General features: G+C 33.9%; 1 protein-coding gene and 1 long non-coding RNA gene across 3 annotated transcripts; both read left to right on the forward strand.

Moving 5' to 3' along the window:
• The first annotated feature begins 8,394 nt into the window (after positions 1 to 8,394).
• On the forward strand, positions 8,395 to 9,992 carry LOC145001789 (rRNA processing protein-like protein). Of its 2 annotated transcripts, none has more exons than XM_078961136.1 (2): positions 8,395 to 8,451; positions 8,883 to 9,992. In XM_078961136.1, exon 2 carries the CDS (start codon positions 8,891 to 8,893, stop codon positions 9,791 to 9,793), a length of 903 nt encoding a protein of 300 aa, XP_078817262.1. In that variant the 5' UTR covers positions 8,395 to 8,451; positions 8,883 to 8,890; the 3' UTR covers positions 9,794 to 9,992. The 2 variants fall into 2 exon arrangements, with proteins under 2 accessions (XP_078817262.1, XP_078817263.1); XM_078961137.1 differs by having other exon boundaries at positions 8,404 to 8,497.
• A 255-nt stretch (positions 9,993 to 10,247) lies between these two features.
• On the forward strand, positions 10,248 to 15,955 carry LOC145000677 (uncharacterized). The gene is made up of 6 exons (XR_013661329.1): positions 10,248 to 10,726; positions 10,886 to 11,015; positions 14,366 to 14,426; positions 15,001 to 15,071; positions 15,183 to 15,476; positions 15,833 to 15,955. It is a non-coding gene; the product is annotated as an uncharacterized LOC145000677 (long non-coding RNA).
• The last annotated feature ends 2,170 nt before the right edge of the window (positions 15,956 to 18,125 follow it).

Here is an 18,125-nt window from a genome sequence, read left to right on the forward strand (position 1 = left end):
GCTCCCCAGCGAAATCCTCTACTCTACCAGCGCACTCATCTGGCTAGGTTTACTCCCTAGCCCCTTCTGCCGTCCTCCCACTTCTTTGCTATCAGCTGCTGAAGAGCTCCTAATGATGCCAGCCATCTACCTCCTGAATATCGTCATACTCACTTAGTAGCTGACTCCCATCATCGAGAATTCCACAAAGCACAAAGCAAGCAGCATTCGAGCATCGAAGATTACATAGGACTCCCTATCTGTGATAGCTCCACCTTCTCGGCTCATCCTCGGAAGTACCACTGAACCCTGTAGCTCTACCCCTCGTGCGTCCTAACTGGATATTCTCGCTCATCACATACACAAAAGCATAACGCACATATAACAACAAACCCTAGGCTAAGGCATCACAAATCAGGCCACTCTAGTCCTAAGATATGAAATACCTAGCCTGTCTCTAGCATGCAATAATATCTCATAAAGTGCATAATAGATATTTCATAACACAAAAGTAAGGGTATTTTGGGAAATCACCGTTTGGCTCTGGCTGATTGTACACACTGCTCTTTCTTGCTTTCTCTTTGAACTCTTATCCACTTTTAGAAAACTATTTATTTGAAAACTTTTTCTTATTTCCTCAGTTTGAGTCCAGATTTACCCGAAGGCGCATCCGAATCCTTCAAACCAAGGCTCTGATACCAATTTGTAACACCGTGATTTTTAAGGCAAAATTTTCATTTAATTAATTAAATTAATATTAAATCACTTGTTTAAAATCTCATACACGTTTGAATTACAAGAACATAGTTCCATTTTCACTTAGTAGAAAACCAGGATCCTCCAGTATACAACTCTTTCTGTGGTGTGTACAATCGAGCCGATGCCATCCCGCGTTACTGAAAGAACCTGAAACAACATACATAAAACACTGTAAGCACGAAGCTTAGTGAGTTCCCCAATATACACCTTACGCACATACGCCTTTCCAGGCCCTAACCTTCTGGTCCGCTGCACAATGCCTTCCTGGCCCATGAGATAATCGCCTTCCGGCCCATAACGTGTTGCCTTCCGGCCCTTAGTACATTGCCTTCCGGCCCATAACATATTGCCTTCCGGCCCATAACATATTGCCTTCCGGCCCAAAAACATATACGGCACATAATACATTTACTCTAACACATAAAGCACATATATCATATATCATACCTGACCTTTCTGTCACATAACACTTTGCCTTCCGGCCCATATAAACATGCATATCACGCGTAGCAACTAACTTTCCATTTATAGCATATATACATAACACATAACATATTCGACCTTCCGGTCACACAATCAAACCCTTCCGGGTACAGTATAGTGAGAAGACTCACATCGTAGATGCTGGAAGTTAGCAACTCCTGAAATCACTTGCACCTGATCCGCCGAGCTACAAGCTCCCTACAACAATATATCTCTTATTAATACTTTTATCTTCCACGTTAACTGACCCTAAGAAGTCACACAGGTCAACTCTGGTCAACAGTCATCTCGACTGGACTCGGCGAGTGCCCTAGCGACTCGGCGAGTCTAGTCGTCCTCACAAATTCCTAGATGTTCCCTTTTTACTCGTCGAGTATCTCTCTTGACTCGACGAGTTCCTCGTGGAAGAATCGCGGGGCCACCCCGACTCCACTCGCCGAGTCTGAAGAACAACTCGGCGAGTCCCAGCTATTCTTCAAGCTACTCGCCGAGTCTGCTCATCGGACTCGGCGAGTCCATGCCATGCAGTCGATCAAACTGCTTTCTGAGTTACATATTTTTCCGAATACACAAACATGGGACCTTCTGGACCTCTAAGGGTCCTAATACAGGGTTATATTCGTTTGGGTAACAAGGTAATAATCCATCTACTCATCAAATGGGTTCCATAAACCCTAAATCCATATACACATCAATCACAGAAGAATGTAATCCAAGCTATTACCTGAATGATGTACCTTCTGTGTCCCCAAACTTCAGAACTCGAATCCCTTGCAGTTCCTTTAGCCAAAACCCTTCTCCTCCTTGCACAACAATTCCTTCAAGGTCACCAATGGCCTTCAAGCTTGCTCTAGATGCCACAGCCGCTTAGGGTTCTTCTCAATCGACCAAAAGACGAGCAATGACGGCATATACGACCCAAAACTGAACGGCTAGGGTTTTCCGCTGAACAGCGTCGACTCGCCGAGTCCATATCTGGACTCGTCGAGTCCAGTCGCGAACCCGCGACCAAGTCTGCGACCCTACTCGGCGAGTCTGGCTCCAACTCGCCGAGTCTCCCCTTTAAAACACCCCAAAATGCAATTTAACAATACTTGAGATTTTGGGATGTTACATTAAATCTTCAAACCCTAAGTCTTGAAAGCAAGCACCACAAGTGTAGTGCCTCTAATGGCTCACAAACACCACAAGCAATTGGAGAGGCTATAGAAAGAGAAGGGAGGAGGTGGAAATCGTCCTTGGGACTTCTTAGAAGCATGTACACGAATTCCCAAGGCCTAGGGGTCTTTATATAGGGTTTAGATTAGGGTTTCAGTCCTTATCCTTATCCAGTTACTTGCCCACCAAGCAACCACACAATAAGCCTTGAAAACCCTTATCTCTTGGACCTTGGACGATTTTAAGGATATCCTTATCCTTGAATTCATCCATCCTTTAACAAGGATAACCATTGCCCTATTTTGCAACTATCACATAATTACAATTCAGCCCCTCTAGTTTAATTAATTACACTTGATCACAAAATTAATTCCTAATTAATTATTGACTAATATTAATTAAACAAATATGATTTCTCCTTTAATATATTATTCTTATAACATATTAATAAATCATAATAACCTCTTTCTCTATTTATTTCTCCAGTCAAGTTGCTTTGGTGAAGGCAACCTAAAAGGATCATGCACAACCGGGTCAAGTACTTGTCTAATATAGTTGCAGCCTTAGACACTATTCCAACAATTGGGACTGCCTTACTTATATTATGAAAAATGAGGACTAATTTTGTAAATTCATGTTAGACAATGACCATGTTTGTAATTCTTTTAAACATAAGGACCATATTTGTAATTTTAGGAACCATATATATACTTTTGTAGACATAAGGACTATTTTTGTAAATTAACTTCTAGTAATGGACAGTTTTATAATCTATGAAATAGGGACCAACTTTGTAGTTTCCTATTAAAATAGTGGCCATTTATGTAAATTTGACATAACATCCTAATTTTATGTGATAACTAGTTATATTTAATAATTCATTGTACATTCCAAATATTTTTCTAATTAATGAAAAGTTATGTAAACAAAAAATAATGAAAAGCAAGACTGTCATTTGTTATTATTTAAAGTCCATATCCAACGTACCAAACTTAAATATAAGAGCCGGTATAATTGAATTCAACTTCATTTGTTGCAAACAAAACATGTTTATATAATTGAAGTTAACATCATTTGTTGCAAACCAAACATGTTATATAATTGAATTCAACTTCATTTGTTTCATTTGTTTCAAAACTAACCATGTTATAGAATTTAATTCCTTACAATACTAAATCCTTTGAATAGGAGATCCCTTTAATCCTTTTAATTCATAACATTTTACAAACCAAACATGTAAGAGCATCTTTAATTATTACACTATGTTATGATTCAAAATAAATGTCATATCATTATTCTATTAAATTGACCTCTAACTAAATAAGCATTTCAATGGTTGAGCTTATTTAAAAAGATTTTTTTATTATAAATTTAATTAATACATCCTCATCTATTTGAAATGTTTTATAAAACACCATTATTTAGATAGACCATTTTTAAACGCAAATAAATTTTTAATATGAATGTATGTACACAAATATATAACTCATTTACTTGTATATATAAAATATAAAAAATTATTATGTTATAGTTACAAAATAGACTAAAATATTGAAAATATTAAATTATTGCCATAATTTTTTTTTATAAATAATAGTAATTAATAGGAATAATTAATAGTAAAAATAATAAAAATATCTAAAATTAAATTAGAATTATATAGATAAATGAAATATGGTTAAACTATAATGGCTTATATGTACAAGTTGTACAAGTTTATTGATCATTTTATATATATATATATATATATATATATATATATATATATATATATATATATATATATATATATATATATATATATATATATATATATATATATATATATTTTGAGTGATCAAAATATTAAAATAAAATAAAAAAAAACTATCTATTTCAATGGTATTAAGTGCTCAATAAAAAAAATCTACAAGAATAAATTATAAAAAAATCTCTCACTAAAGATGCTCTAATTGTATACATTTTTCTAATTTATTTAGATTTAAAAAAATACCACTTCTATTTATTATCTTTATGTCTTACATATTTAAATAAATTATATAAATAGTTTATAAATCATATATAATACATCCGAATTAAATGTTACATTATTAATTCAAATATTTTATTAAATAAAATTAAAACGATTATAACTCGTTTAAATAAATATTTTCAATCATTGATAGTTAATAATAACTCATTTAAAAGGCTTAGCGACAACTTGTTGTCCGTTTGTCATCTCACTCGTTTTACAACGATAATTAAACTAATGAAAATGGTACTATTGTAAAAAAAAAAAAAAAAAATTAAAAAATAAAAATAAATAATAGAGAATATATTATACATCAGTCGAACCAAGGTACATACATTCGTTAATTTCCTATTCCAGACCCTACTCACTGTATGCCAGCTAGCTATCACTCATGAAGTCTTTATTTTTTCCATTTAAGCTTCACAATTCACATTCATCCATAGTGGTAGTAAATGAAAGGTTAAATTCATTGGAAGCTCTTGGAGAATCTTTACTGTATCCCACACCAAAACTTTCACTAATTCATGTCTTCCAAACTTACAGTTCTATTCTTGTGTGTGTAAAGATGTCTTCCTGTTGTCATCTTTTCATAAATGTTATCAATTAGCGTGGAGATTATACAGATCAGCAGTCCGGACATTTATCATATTTTCAGCGGTTTGAAGTGAATCTTATCACAATGTTTAGCGGGTCGAATACACCAATTCCAGCTCATGAGTTATTATGATTAGGATGCTAGTTGTCTGTGTGACTCTCGCATGTGTGGTATATGATATGTATACCGGACGGGGTCTGATACCAGGCAAGACCCGATGAATGTATTGTATGTTATTTATCTTAGTAATTTTTGCATGTATTTTATATATTGTATGTATGTCGAGCGGGCCTGATGAGTGTATTGGGTGGGACCGATCACATTATATAGACATATTAGTTCCGAGCGGGGCTCGATGTCGGGTGGGGCCTGATGGTTGTTAGGCATGATTCATTGTATGTTTGATATGTATTGTATGTGGTATTTTGGGAAGTCCATTAAGCTTCGTGCTTACGGTTTTCAGTTTATGTTTCATGTAATTCTGGATTGAAGAGGAATGTCTCGGGATGATCTAATCGCACACACCACATTGTTCCGCATTTTGTTGACTTGATGTATTTGGATGATTATTGGCATACTTTGATTTTCTTTTATGGTTTTATGAACACGTTTTTGATAATGGTTTTATTATTATAAAAATAAATTTTTTGAACTTAAATTTTGGGATGCTACAAGAGATAAGGTAATGGGCCGGTCCACCCGAAAATAAGTCTAAAATATGTTCCGGAACGACCTATTCCGGAGAATTTCTACCATAGGGACATTTGGCCTAGCGATAAAGAGTGATTCTTTCAAATAAAAGGTCATGGGTTCAACTCTCATTATGAGACATAGGTGGTGTTTATGATTAGATTATCAATAGGATAGTTTGCCATTTCAAAAAAAAAAAAAAAAAAAAATTCCCTTAAGCATGGCTAGTGGGGGTAGTTTGACGGATCAATGAGGCACTCGGATTTCTTCCTTTGAATTAGTTTCGGTTGTCTATTAAATTCCCTTTGAACATTTGAAAGCAAAACCATTCCACTCACCACCTCTTTGTTCTCAACATACAAAAAGCTTAAGCCAGGCCATTCTCTCATCTTCCCCACGTGGCTTTGCTGCTAATCTCTCTGATACCCCTTGATTCCATCCCTGTTTTCTCATATCACCATTTAGAGTTCTGCTTGCTTGCTGTTCAATGATGAATTTTTTTCACATTTTCAGTTCCAAAACCAAAAGAAGATCACGGGAATCTTCACCGGAGCAAAACCCATTAACCTCACCACTATTGTACAGAGAAAAAGAACATGCTTTGAGAAAGTTCTCGTTTCCAGAGCTCGAAAATGCTACGAATAATTTTAATAGATCGCAATGGATCAGAGATGGTCAACTCGGAAGATCACCAAACTTCATAATATTCATTTCATGCAGGTCTCCCCCCTTGCGTTAAACTTCTCTTAATTAATCTCTTTAGTTTTAAAATTTTATTGTATTACATCACCTTATCCGTGATCAATTCTTTATAGTATCATATAAGACTGGCTTCTCAACTTCAAGAGTATTTATAACACTTGCTTAAACTTTGTAGTTAGATCAAGATGGGAGTGTTTAGAAAAAAAAAAAAAAGAATACTTTTTTGGAGTTATATATAAAGAAAATGTTATGTGATGTGTAGGGGCATGAAAAATGGCTAGCAGCAGTTGAGTTTCTTGGCGATGTGGAACACCCTAATCTTGTAAAGCTATTGGGATACTGTTTAGTAGATAATAAAAAAGCGAGTCAAAGTCAAAGACTATTAGTTTACGAGTATATGCCAAACAAAGTCAACAGTAACTATTTTATGACTTACTAGTTAAAGTTTAAACGAAAGTTAATTTTTGGAATTTATAAGGTGATATTAGGCAACTTTAACTCGGCGGATGTGTTGTTGGATGAGAATTTGAACCCAAAACTTTCGGATTTTGGGCTTCAGAGAGGACTATATATCACCAGCAGTCAAATACATAATGGTGAGTGTATATATGGAGATCATGTGTCTAACATTAATTACTAGTATTAGTATTTTGTTACTCTAGAATGGTTCTTTTTACTTTCGTTTTGTCGGATGGAATTAATGTAAAATCATTCATTCCATTCTAATATAACCAACCAAACATGATCATAAAATATAATGACTTATTGTTGATAAAGTGTCGTTGGCTTGACACGTGAGATTTAATTTAGGCCTGAATCTGATGATGATTAAAGTGGTGGATTATATCAAGAGGGAGTACTATAACATTAGCCATGTTACAATTCAGATTGAAAAAGAGAATAAATCAAGTTTCATATGATTTTGAGCTGTTAATCCATTGATCATGATTTTTTTTTTCCTGTCATCTATTGCATGATTCACTATTAGTAATGCGATGCATCTTATTCCTATTTGTTGATCTTTTTGTGCTGTAAAACGCAAATATTTGTGTGGATAATCTGGATTGCTTAATTAGAAGTATGAATATAGACTTCCCACTTGGTCCTTTTCAAAGGTTATGCAATGATTTAAGTCATCCTTTTAAGGAAATTTACTTATCATGTAATGTTAAATATGTTCATATTCTCTCATTGTCACTGGCTAATTACCCTCCTAAATTATTATTTTTCCTATTTATCTCACTTTTAACAGAGATTTTATTTTTTTTTTTTGTCTTTTTTTGTATTATTTTTCTAAGCCATCAACAAACACTCATTTGTTTTTTGTATTATTTTTCACCATTGATCTTTCCAAGCAGCGAATCCAACACCATTGAAGACATTGGATACAAAAAGCAAACTAGGATTATCTTAAGATCCTAGATAATATAGTCTTGAAACAGGAAGTATAGATGAATCATTGGTGTTAAAAACATGAATTTCTTTCATTGCAATGAATCAAAGGAAAAAACAATGATCAAGGAAGAATCGAAGAAGTTTTAAAAAACATAGTAAAATTGATGAACAAGATCAAAGAACCATGATTCAATGGAAAATTTCTCATTAATTGATTAAAAAATGAATAGCAAGCTACATATATACAACAAATCAACCCGAAACCTTCTAACTAACAATTTCTAACCAACTAATTCTAACAACCATTATATTAAACTACAAAAATGCTCTTGAGGCCGTTTATTTTGTTATTTACTAAGTTGGTTAACATGGTTTGGTAAGTTATTTAAAAAAGAATATAACGAATTGGTAATTTTTTCTTTTCTTCTTGATGCTTATTAAACCAAATAGTGGATCATTTTTATGGGCTTTATTCCAGATGTTGGGCCTATATATATAAGGCCGATAAGGTAGCGCACAACGATTATGAGGTTTAGGTTAATGGACTCAAATACTAAATGTCATTTCTATGGGCTTTATTTCTGGGCCTATATATAACATAATCGCCACCGAAACATACACTGCGATCTTTGAGGGTTTAGGGTTTATACATCCACACATCTGTCTCGCCCTTCTCAAGGTTAGTTCTCTACATCATATGTCTACGAATTTCATCACCTATACAGGTAATTTGCTGTCAAATAGTCGGGCTCCTATTTTCTATGCATACATCCATTACATGTATGATTTCGCAAGTTTGGTGTTCTCAGATTAGCGAGAAGCCTGAATAATCATGTAATTTTTCATCAGATAATCGTAAAAAATTACAGACTTTATGTTTTAATTATGGAAATTTCTACATTTACACATGGAAAAGGAGTTACTCGATAATGACCTGTCTATTGCTGTTAATTATGTAGGATCGTTGTACAAGTATGTTTATTGGATTCGCTTTTCTTTTGTAACTGTGAGAATGTTGGTCGATAGGAAATTTGGCAGCTGGAATACTTGTTTCTAGTTTGAATTTGTGGTATACTCACAAAAGATTTGCTGAATGATATTTCTTAACAGATTACTAGATGGCCATAAAAAAGCCCACACCAGAATTGTTACCTGAAGATCTCGATGTGGAGGCTTCTGAATCGGAACAAGAAACAGATTCTGAATCAGAATCAGAGTCAGAAGGAGATGAAGATATAAAATTATCAGAACCTTCAAAAACCTCCATATACAACAAAGAAGGTCTACTCGATAAACTTAATGACATCACCTGGCCTGAAGACATTGACTGGATCAACAAACTATCACTCGACATCCAACAAGAACAGGAAGTAGATGTAAACGATGACCTGGCACGTGAGCTGGCATTCTACACACAAGCACTAGAAGGTACACGTGAAGCCTTTCTGAAATTCCAAACCATGGGCCTCCCATTCCTTCGTCCCTCAGACTACTATGCTGAAATGGTGAAAACCGATTCCCACATGGAGAAAATCAAGGGAAGACTTTTATCTGAAAAGAGAAGGATGGAAGAAGCTGAAGAAAGAAGAAAGATGAGGGATAATAAAAAGAAGGCTAAAGAAGTACAAGCTGTGAAACAGAAAGAGAGGGTGAAACAGAAGAAAGATGAGATTGAATCTGTTAAGAAATGGAGGAAACAGAGACAACAAAGTGGGTTTGCTGAGAAGAAAGATGGTGACATGGGTTTGCCATTTGAAGGAGGAAAGGAATCGGATACATTTAAGAAGAATAAGAGACAAGGGGTGTCACCATGGGATAGGTCAGGTGGAAAAGGGAAAGGGAAAGAGCAAAAAGGAGGGAATGGGAATGGAAAGAGGAAGAGTAGGGAGTTTAGGGATTCAAAGTATGGATTTGGTGGAAAGAAAGGAATGAAGAAACAAAACACTGCTGAAACTACTAATGATTTTAAAGGGTTTAGAAACAGTGATTCTGGTCAAAACAAGAAAAGAAAGAAGTTTTAAAAGATTTGATGGATGCTTTTCATTGGTGTACTCTATGTTGTTGATCTACATCAGTTTTGTTTGTTTCGGGTCAGATTTTCAAGTTTTAAAATCGATATTTTGTTTTCATTTTGTGGCTTTATTTAAGTTGAATGTTACATTTTTACTATTTTAGTTTCGTTTAGGAATCAAATGAAGATATGACATTGTGGTTTTGATATATGCAAGAGTTATGAAGTGTAGAAGTTCTCATTTTTCTTTTAGTAAAAAATCTTTTTTTCAATGAGGTCTCTAATGTTTTTAATTTCAGGATGCAGGTATAATAGTTTTTAATTTTTTTAAGGGAAACATTCCTGGAATTTTTTAACCAGGGACAGTTTCTGTATGTCTTAGAAAATGTATGTCTTAGAAAAACAGGGACCATTTGTGCATTTTTTATGTCCGAAACTGTTTCTGTTAACTCTTTGTGACATGGACCATTCTTGCAATTTTTATACCAGGACTAATTCGATCAAGCTTCTAAATGGCATGAGGCGCGGTGTGGCGGCAATACCAAGCCTCAAACTTAACGAACCATGAAGTTTTTCAAGGCGTGATGTAAGGCGGCGATTTATTAATTGAAAATTATATTACCACATAAATAAAAATTTATATTGAATATAACTACTTTTTAGAAGTAATAGATCAATAACTAATAACAAAAAGTTAATAAAAACCACAATACTTGTATCTCTGATTAGAAAAGATATAACAAAGAGCAAAAAACTGTCTCAAATGAAAAAACATGTCATAACGTGTCATGGTACGCCATATCACGCATTGCCACGCGTCACGCCTAACAACAACGTTATGAGCCTTTTCGTAACGGCGAAGCCACGCCTTACGCCATGACGCGCCTTCAACAATAAGTCGTCGGGTTTTATCTCAAGTTGGACATCTTCAACAGTTTTCAAGGTAGCTTCAACATTTTTCTTTTTTATTTTTGTTTTAGGGCATGTTGGTTTGTGAAGACTATACGTTTCCACAGCTCTTCCACTACATCATCTTCGAATTTTTCTTCTCTATCTTCTATTCCATTTTACCAATGAAAATATGTTTCTCTTTTCTACTTAGTCGTGCATGGAGACAAGGCAGAACAAAAACCTAGAGGGATGATGAAGGTCCTCTTTGCCGGTGAAACACACACACGAACACATATGTCAACAGTCGACGTCTTTGCATTGAAGGTGTAGTTTGTTTTCAGGTATCATACTCCCAATCCATCCTCCTCCACGTGAAATTCATTTGTGTTGCTCTGCACTTCTTTTTGTCTATCTCTGTGTCAGACATCATTTGGTCTATTTCATATTTTTTAAAATCACATCGATTTTCTGAATCAATATGATTTTGATTTTGGGAATTAGTTTTCACTTTTCAATTAGTTTCGTTATGATGAATTGATCTTCTAAATCAATATGATTTTCAGTTTGGGAATTGCTTTCCAATTACTTGAGTTATGATAGTGACAAAGTCCATCTGTCAATAGGATTTTACGGGGGCTAAAAGAGATGCAGTTAGGCTTATGTCAAGTTTTGGAAAACCTTAGATTAGGTGACCCGATTGAAATTTTGATTCACGTGAATGTTTATAATCTTACCTCCATGGACCATGAATGAATACGTTTATTGGTCTGGCCTCTACGTCTATCATTATGGTGTTTAAGGTTTGATCTATTTAAGTTAATTTCATGAATTAAGAAGGTTTTGACTATTTAGGATGATCAAGGAGAATCTGATGAAACTAGTAAAGGAGGTTTTGATGCATTGGGGGAGAGCGAGATGTGATATATATATATATATATATATATATATATATATATATATATATATATATATATATATATATATATAGAGAGAGAGAGAGAGAGAGAGAGAGAGGTTTCGGTTATTTTGTTTTACTAACTATTGTGTGCTAGAGTGCACAAATCTGGACCAACGGATGGAATTCATCAATGGACATGATTTGAGAGTGTATGATATTACAATGGGATAGCATGTACCATATAATCACACAAATTTTAGCAAAAGGGTATTTTGGACAATTAACTACAATTATAAAAGGAAATTTTCGAATATTTATGGATAATTAATTCTCCTAATTTTAAAAATATGATTTTTTTTTTAATTAATTCAATTTTAATTATAACATAATTTGTAAAAATAACCGATTTATTCTGTCAGAATATTTTTTTTATTAGAATGATGTTCTTTCAGAATTTTATTCTATTATAATATTATTGAATAATAACAAAGTTCTAGAATCCGAGGTTGAAAAATAACTACATTCTAACATATTATGTCGGAATAACATAATGTCAATCATAAACTACTAAATACATTCTGAAAAGAATACACAAAATAGATTCTTAAACTAATAGTATACCAAATAATTAATTGTGATTCTTTGCATAATAACAACATTTTGAAAGAATAACAAGTGTAATTCTATAAAAAAAAAAAAAAAAAAAAAAAAAAAAAAAAAAAAAAAAACATTCTTAAACATTAAGTGTGATCATTCTTTAAACCTTTCTCATCAGTTCTTCAAACCATTCTTCAAGCCATTTCTATCACAAATTCTGTTAGAATGCAATAGTAAAATTCTATTAGAGTACATTATCAACATATAAATATTAAAATTTTATCAAAATAAAACAGTAAAATTCTAGCATAATTTATTATCAACATATAAATAATTAACAAAAACCATAATCGGAAGACATGAATAAAAAAATTAACATATTTTTATCCTCTCAATTTATTAACAATCAAATTAATAAAAAAAATTAACATATTTGATACTTCCATGGTCCTACAAAACAATTTATAATACAATTAAAGCAAAGTTGATTCAAGAGTTTTGTTAAACACCTTATTTACAACAAAAACCTTTATGAAGAAACCATTTATATTTGCCAAAAAAAATAGTTGAATTTATATAGAAAGATTGGATAGAAAATCCAGAAACCTGATTTAAGCATTTTATCGAGCAGTTGGTATGCAACATGAAACTTTCTTTAAATTCTCAATAACGACAGCTTATCCCTTGTCCAACCTTGAAACCTGTGAAACACATGAAAAACAAAAATCTTGTCTCTTAGGATTTTTAACAAAAAGTTGGTAGGCACTAAATAAATAATTGGTTGCTCAATGTCTTTTTCAAATTCAAGCACATGGAGCTCAAACCTTATATCACTCCATCATCCTTAATTAGATTGCGAATGACATGATTAACCATTGGAGAACCAACGATATCATCCATAACCACTTTAGAAGAAATCTTCTATCCCATCACAGCACCCTCAGAACCATTCGACAATCCCAAGCCCTTATTCTCAATAGAAATCGCATCACATTCAGCATCCAAAAGGGAATCCACCAAATTCACTCCAGACCTAGGGCCTTCAGATTTACTTACACCACTCAATCCTTTTATCACAGGAGATTTCACTTATGATTCAAACTTATTGACAAGAAGAGTGACTGATTTAGCTTTCAGAGGATCAGACAGTAACTTAGAAGCCTCACCAAAATCGATTTTTAGCTTGTTTCTCCCCTTTCTTTTCATAATAACATCAGGTTCCAAATAAGGAGGAACCCCCTCCATGAGAACAACACCAACAGTATCTACATAATAAGGAAGAAGAGACGAACATATTAAGACCAACCATGAGCTAATCCGCCACCAGAGGAACAAACGGCGCCGGAAAAACGATGGTGAAAATCGCATGATGCCTTCTCGATCTGATGAAGAGGGAGGAAGAAAAATCAGGTCTCTCATGTGCCTACCGATCGAAAAAAGAAAAAAGCAGGTATTAGGGTTAGTGAGATGAATAACGATTTAAAAAGGATATGTGATACTCATTTAATGATTTTCCAAATATACAACATTTATTTTTGGTTATAAAGGTAAAATGACTAATTTACACTTTATTATTTAATTAATGATTTCTTTTTTCCTAAATTCTGATTTGAGCATTTAGGCACACAATATTTGCTAAAAACATTTGAACCTCTTTCTCTCTCTCTCTCTCTCTCTCTCTCTCTCTATATATATATATATATATATATATATATATATATATATATATATATATATGAATGAGTTCTATGGAAAACAAATAACTAGGACAACATCTACCGGAACCAATAATCAAATGACACGTGTCCATTTCTTTCTTCACAAGTAATGTATTGTGGAAGTGATGTGTTGTCATGTTTTCATTGGTTCAAATATGTATTGCCCTAATCATTCATTTTCCATATAACTCTTACCTATATATATATATATATATATATATATATATATATATATATATATATATATATATATATATATATATATATATATATATATATATATATATATATATATAAGCTCTTATGAGATGCCCATAACCTGTTTGTTGAAATGCTCCAAAGAAGTTTCATATTCAAGAGCTCGCTAATTTGTGGACATGCTCTTATTAGTTACAATATATCTCCTATCTTGGTCTTCTTCTTTGAAATTTTGGTTCTTGGTTTAGTTTCTCATTTTTTTACTGTTTTTATTTCCCAGGCGAGTTTCAAGGAGAAGAGGTTGTACAAATGGATCCTTCTTTGCACATGTGCCTATTGCGGTATGCTTTCATACATTAAAATTCTAATTTTACGTAAAAGAATTGAAATTTCCTCTTTATTTTTTCATTAATTTCGTAAAATCAAATACTATTTTTTTTGGATTTACATGGTTTGTGGCTCGGTGGTACCATTGCCTTATAGGACTTGAGTTCCTTTTGTTTCGATTTTTTTTACACAGATCAATTCCAGATTAATGTGCTGAAAGCAAAAATAAATCCATAACAATCGTAAAACATAAAACTGTTTCCATAATAGTAATTAGTAACCAACAATATCTCGACTTATCTTTTAATTAGTAATTTATGTACTTCTGTTTTACTTGCAAAGCCGATAAAAAAGGAAATTGTATCCAAATTTAGGACCAATGAATCAGATTAAGAGAAAAGTAGCCAACTTTTATTTTATTGTTTCGGTAAAAGCGATAATATGTTTTCTTCTAGAAGGTAATATTTTTGTGTTGTAGTCGTCGGTTTAAATCAACAATCATGCATGGGTTTTCCTTTTTCTGATTTTTAACGTATTTTTTGTTGAATGGAGTTTCGCTCTGATGTACAATTCTCTTATGCTGAACAGACTGAATAGCATTTTCATCTTCTGCAATTTTAGCAACTCTGAATGGACAAACTATTGTTAGTAATGGAGAGGTAATTTTTTTACCTAGACTTTATTCCAATTTTTTTTATTGAATCTCATAAAATTAATAATTTATTAATTATTACATATGACTAGCTAACTTCATATTTTTTTAATCTCAGTGTAAGCTCATCTGCAGATCATTCAAGCTCTAATTTGGCTCAACAATTCCTAGAGATGTGGTTTTTCTCTTTTTATGGGCTGATGGTTATGGCTATTATTTTTTCTACTTTCTATAAATCTTTCGGAATTTTTTTCAGCAGTTATTTGAAGACTAAGGTCATCTGACAACATTGTAGTTATACCTCAGAAAGAGTTGTGGACATTCTCTCGCTATATTCTTGCTTCTTTTTTCACAGAGGAAAAAGATGATTCTTTCAAGGGTTGTTGGTAGCTTAATCATGCAATGCTTAAAGGTATTTCTTTGTGCTCCTTTTAGATGCAAGAAATAAAAATGTATTTTCATTGCTTCGTGTTTCGTGATAGTTCTAAGATAACATAAAAGTAATAACTAATTAGAAACAATTTTCTTCCCATTACTTAAAAATATGATTATTATTTATAAATTTATCTGAATTTACTTTTCGTTATTTTGGCTAAGTTAAACAAAAACTAAATATGTGTATAATAAGTAAACAAGTTTATTAATGGTTTGTTAGTTTTGGAATCAAAAGGTTATGTTCATCTTCATTAGGTTACAATAAAACAACAAAAAGCAAAACAAATTGGGATTTTGTACAAAATATGAATTTTAATCAAGTTGATTCTGCAGGTTTTGTCATTTTGATTGAGCATATGTAGTTGTTTGTGTGTTTATGGTGGTTCAAATCTAAAACGTGTGACTGTATTTGTTATTAATATACAGTATTGATGATTAGACAACCATGTAGAAGAACTTTCGATGATGTAATATATCTATAAAATTGATGTAACCATTAAATTTATATTTACTACATTTTTATATATTTTTATGAATATTATAATTGGAATATTGGATTGTGTTGAATATTTTTATCATACTAAATTTGCACCCTGAACCTATTGTTATGGAAAAAATTGCTATGAAACTAATGGATATGGAATTTGGTAAGGACCAAATGGCTACGAAAAACGGAACAAGTAGCTACAGAATTTGCTATGGACCAAATGGCTACGGAACAAAATAGATATGTAATTTGCTACAAAACTCATTGTTACGGAATTGTGATGGAAATGTGTTGTAGTTGAAATGCTAAGGACAGACGTCGTAGCAACGGATGTAGCAAAATTGTTATGGAACTATAACTTCGTAGTTAAATATTTTGCTAAAAGAAATCTTACTATGAAATCTCATTGAAATTTTTTATTGTAACATCCCAAAAATATGAGCCAAAAATTTCATTTTTGAAAACATATACTTAGCAAAACATTAGTAGTAAAACATACACCAACCACATCATTTCATAAAAGTGTGTGTGTTTGGAAAACAGTTTATAAAAACATAACAACATCAGAGTACAATCCCCAGAAAGATCTCATGGTGCGGAATACAAGCGTGTGTGTGATGGGCCGCTACCGCGCCAGCTCTTTCCCCTTCGAAGAAGAGGTACCTGAAACCAAAACTGAAAACTGTAAGCACGAAGCTTAGTGAGTTCCCCCATCATACCGCATACCATACAATCGCATATCATACGTATTGCCAGACATTTCTGGGGTGCCCGACCTACCCGGTACGGCCATTCTGGGGTGCCAGCCTACCCGTGTCAAGCCATTATGGGGTGCTGATTACCCATGTCAAGCCATTCTAGGGTGCTGACTACCATTCGGTCCTGACGATCGAACCTTAGGGACTATTTCACCCCCTACTGCTACTATCACATATATCATAACATAACATATTATCAGACATATCTAGGGTGCCTAAGCTACCCTGCGGTCCTAACAACCGAACTCGGGGACTGGTCCCCTCCTACTACCTCTATCCCATATAACATAACTAGCCAGCATGCAAACATATCATCACATACTGTCAGACGTACCTGGGGTGTCTGACTACCCTTCGGTCCTAACAACCGAACTCTACTACTATCACATACAACATATCATGCTAGCATATAACATATCTGATAGTAGCAAACCTAGATGATATCACAAAGACAATCATCTATCGTACATATCCTACTGGTGGGCCGGCATTGTGGCCTTAGACCTACCGCTACTGGAAGGTAACTCACCTCGTAGTAGCTGCTGATCTGTGTGGGAATGGTCTGTCTGCTGCTGCTGCTCCGGAAATCCTCTGGCTGCAATTCCCACCAAACACTTAGTCAAATACTACTAATCGACCTCATGGTAAACTGACCATTTACCCTTAACCAAACCATGAGTTAAAGTCAAAGTCATCTTCCAGTTGACCCGACTCGCCGAGTTGGCTTGTCAACTAGCCGAGTCCATATCCCTTTGTCTGACCACTATCCCATCTCTACTCGTCGAGTTTGGCATTGACTCGACGAGTTTTCCTACTAAGCTAAAGGCCAATAGTCCTACATCCTACTCGCCGAGTTGTATGAACAACTCGCCAAGTTCTTCTTCATCCGAAGAACACTCTATGCTGAGACTCGTCGAGCTGTATGAACAACTCGCCGAGTCTGATCTTGAGTCAAGAAGATTGACCTGAACTCGCCGAGTTACTACATGAGTGAGTCTGGCTTCCAACCCACTGAGTCACACCTCACTACTCCAACCCGCAAACACGAAAAGGGGGAAAACTGTGGGACTCGCGACTTGACTTGCCGAGTCGGCCACATGCAATTACTATACACTCGATTTTTCTTGATTCCAGCTCATGTCATTCACATATCTGGGTTTCTAGGGCATGAATTACACGTAAAGTTTCCAACTTTACGTGTAAATAATCACCAATGAATGTTTTAGGGCTCAAAATGCACCAAAATAGTAGATCTAGGGCTTTTATGCAATATGACTCCATAAAGGCAGTAGATCCAAGCTCCAGGGACTCAATCATGCCTAGATCTAGAGGCTAACAACTTATTACAACCCACAATGCACAAACAAGCTTGGGGAATGGC

Source organism: Lactuca saligna, chromosome 6 (genome assembly GCF_052625555.1).
Source record: "Lactuca saligna cultivar CGN05327 chromosome 6, ASM5262555v1, whole genome shotgun sequence".
Lineage (NCBI taxonomy): Eukaryota > Viridiplantae > Streptophyta > Magnoliopsida > Asterales > Asteraceae > Lactuca > Lactuca saligna.